This window comes from Echinococcus granulosus (genome assembly GCF_000524195.1).
Source record: "Echinococcus granulosus chromosome Unknown EG_S00049, whole genome shotgun sequence".
NCBI lineage: Eukaryota > Metazoa > Platyhelminthes > Cestoda > Cyclophyllidea > Taeniidae > Echinococcus > Echinococcus granulosus.
The window spans coordinates 145,832-148,071 of NW_020170429.1; the positions used below are offsets into that span (position 1 = coordinate 145,832).

Here is a 2,240-nt window from a genome sequence, read left to right on the forward strand (position 1 = left end):
TACCAGGTTTTAATAAATCACCGATGCTCTACTCATTCTTTAACGAAGAAAAGTGAATCATTAGTGGGTGAGTCTGGTGTGACTAGTAAAAGCACCCCCATTTGAGTCATCTTAGAGTCCCACGGCTTCCTTAATAGCTTCGCTTGCGGGTGTGGAGTCACATGCAATCTAACAAAATTGCCTTGTATACTGAATTCCCAGTGTGTTGACGATCTGCCAGTTGACGCAGTCTCAACCTGTGATTTTGGCATCTCTCTGCTCATAGACTAACAGGGTTTAAAGTCGGTTACCCGACTAAAGCCTCGCGATGGAGAGGGGCGAGATGACACTAACCAATTAAATTTAAGAGATTCTTCTTTAATAAAGCATAGATACTTATGCCATCAAGCGCATAACTTGCCTGAACCTGGTCACAATGCTGAACTTTTCCAAATACAGATTAAGTAAATTCATGCGCAAGGATGAAAGAAGTTATTCCAGCTGCATAAAATTCACTTAAGACAATCAATTTGTTTCTAATTTTTGCCTTAATAGACCTAAATTGGAAGATTATTCCTGCAAAAAACATCCTTGAAAAGAAACGTTATTTTTTTAAGAAGGGTAAATATGTCCAAACATGACCTCTTTATTTGAAATAAAAGCCCCAAAATGCAACGTTCTTATGTGGCGTGTCATTTTTTCGCTACGCAATAAATTCGAATGTCATGGTCAGGAATTGAGTGACCTTTTGGCGTTTAAAACAACCAGGAGTACCTTAAATAGATGTGCTTGTAAACTAAATAGACATTTTAGTTGTCACTAATTTATATCGATGCATGCCGCCTTTAATTACCACCCGTCACTCAATACCGTTAGAGATGCGCAGACATAACAAGCTAACCACATTATCAAGGTGTAATGACTGACTCCTAAACCGAAGACTGCACACCTAATCGATGTCGTAGAATTTTGCGTGGCGTATGCGTACGTGCACAGGCAAGCGATTGCATGGAGGCTCATGATTGTGTAGCTGAGTGGGTGAATATGTGAGTAAGAGAGTAGAGGAGTGGGTGCTTAAACAGCACCCTCATCCTACAGTACTCGATTCTCGTTGGTTAACCACCCTAGCATATAAGCTGCCCTCCTTTTCTCACCTCCACTCTAATCCAGTAAAGCAGTGTAGACAAGCTTCTTAGTCTCCAAATCATAACCCCATATTTGTGTTCTCAATCAGCATGGCTGCGGAATCATCTAAGGTTATGGTGGAGTTGATGAAGATGAAGAAATTTAAGAAGGACACTGGCTATGAGGCAGCTATGAAGAAACTCTACGAGCAAGTGAGGAAGGGCAAAGCAAAGACCTTGACAGCAAATATTCAAACTGCCAAGACCACATTCACGCCCGGTAAAGGAAAGCCTCCGATTCCTGCTATGCTTAATAGCAAAGTAAAACAAGTGAAAAAGGGTCCAGCCAAAGATAAGGTTATTGTGGCAGCGATAGATGGGGATGCAAAAAAGAAGACTTACATTGTAGCTCTGCGATTCGCTACAGAAGAGAATGCGAAGTTATTTTATGATACTACTAAAGCAAAGGGTGTAGTACCACCGGAACCTGGGCAATCTTCAGCACCGGAAGCACCAGCACCAGAACCACCAGCATCAGCAACACCACCACCACCACCACCTCCGGCATCATCGCAAACGGACGAACCATCTAGAACCACCTCCTTGACACCGATTACAATGGATCGAGTCTCAACTCCTGTGCGCAGCTCACATCATGTACCAACTAGATCAGTAACGCTGGATAGCATTACGCGAAATAATAGCAATTCGTCTTCTGTGTCACGACCAACCATTAACGATATGTCAGCGAGACGAGCTGAGCCGCCATCAGTGGCAAGAAGTCCCTCAATATCATACCAGTCAAAGTCTAATCCATTAACTCACACTACACCCGTAACCCGAGTGTCCATGTCTCTGTCATCCAGCCCATCACTTTCTGAGAGAGAGGCCTCCAAATCGGCGTCTAAGATAAGTAGTCTAGACCCTGCATTAGAGTCACGAACCACCTTCATATCGACCGATCCTAGCAACTATAGACGCAACCGTCAACGCAACAGCTCGCGGGGACAGATCAATGGGGACAAGACGAGTTCTAAGGCTAACGAAAGTGAATATAAACACTACCGTCCCAATTCATCGAGGAGGTCTGCTGGGTCTGTGCGTATCTTCCAGCTTACACCTGGTAATAGCCCAGGC

General features: G+C 43.8%; 1 protein-coding gene across 1 annotated transcript in view; it reads left to right on the top strand. All coding sequences in view use genetic code 11, as the record gives it.

Moving 5' to 3' along the window:
• Nucleotides 1-1,214: 1,214 nt before the first annotated feature.
• Nucleotides 1,215-2,240, top strand: part of EGR_05994 (hypothetical protein) — a gene marked incomplete at both ends in the record, with an annotated part of 1,558 nt that continues 532 nt past the window's right edge. The window contains one exon of the mRNA XM_024495243.1: nt 1,215-2,197. Within this exon, the coding sequence (XP_024350327.1) occupies nt 1,215-2,197 (983 nt within the window). The remainder of the gene's footprint in view (nt 2,198-2,240) is intronic.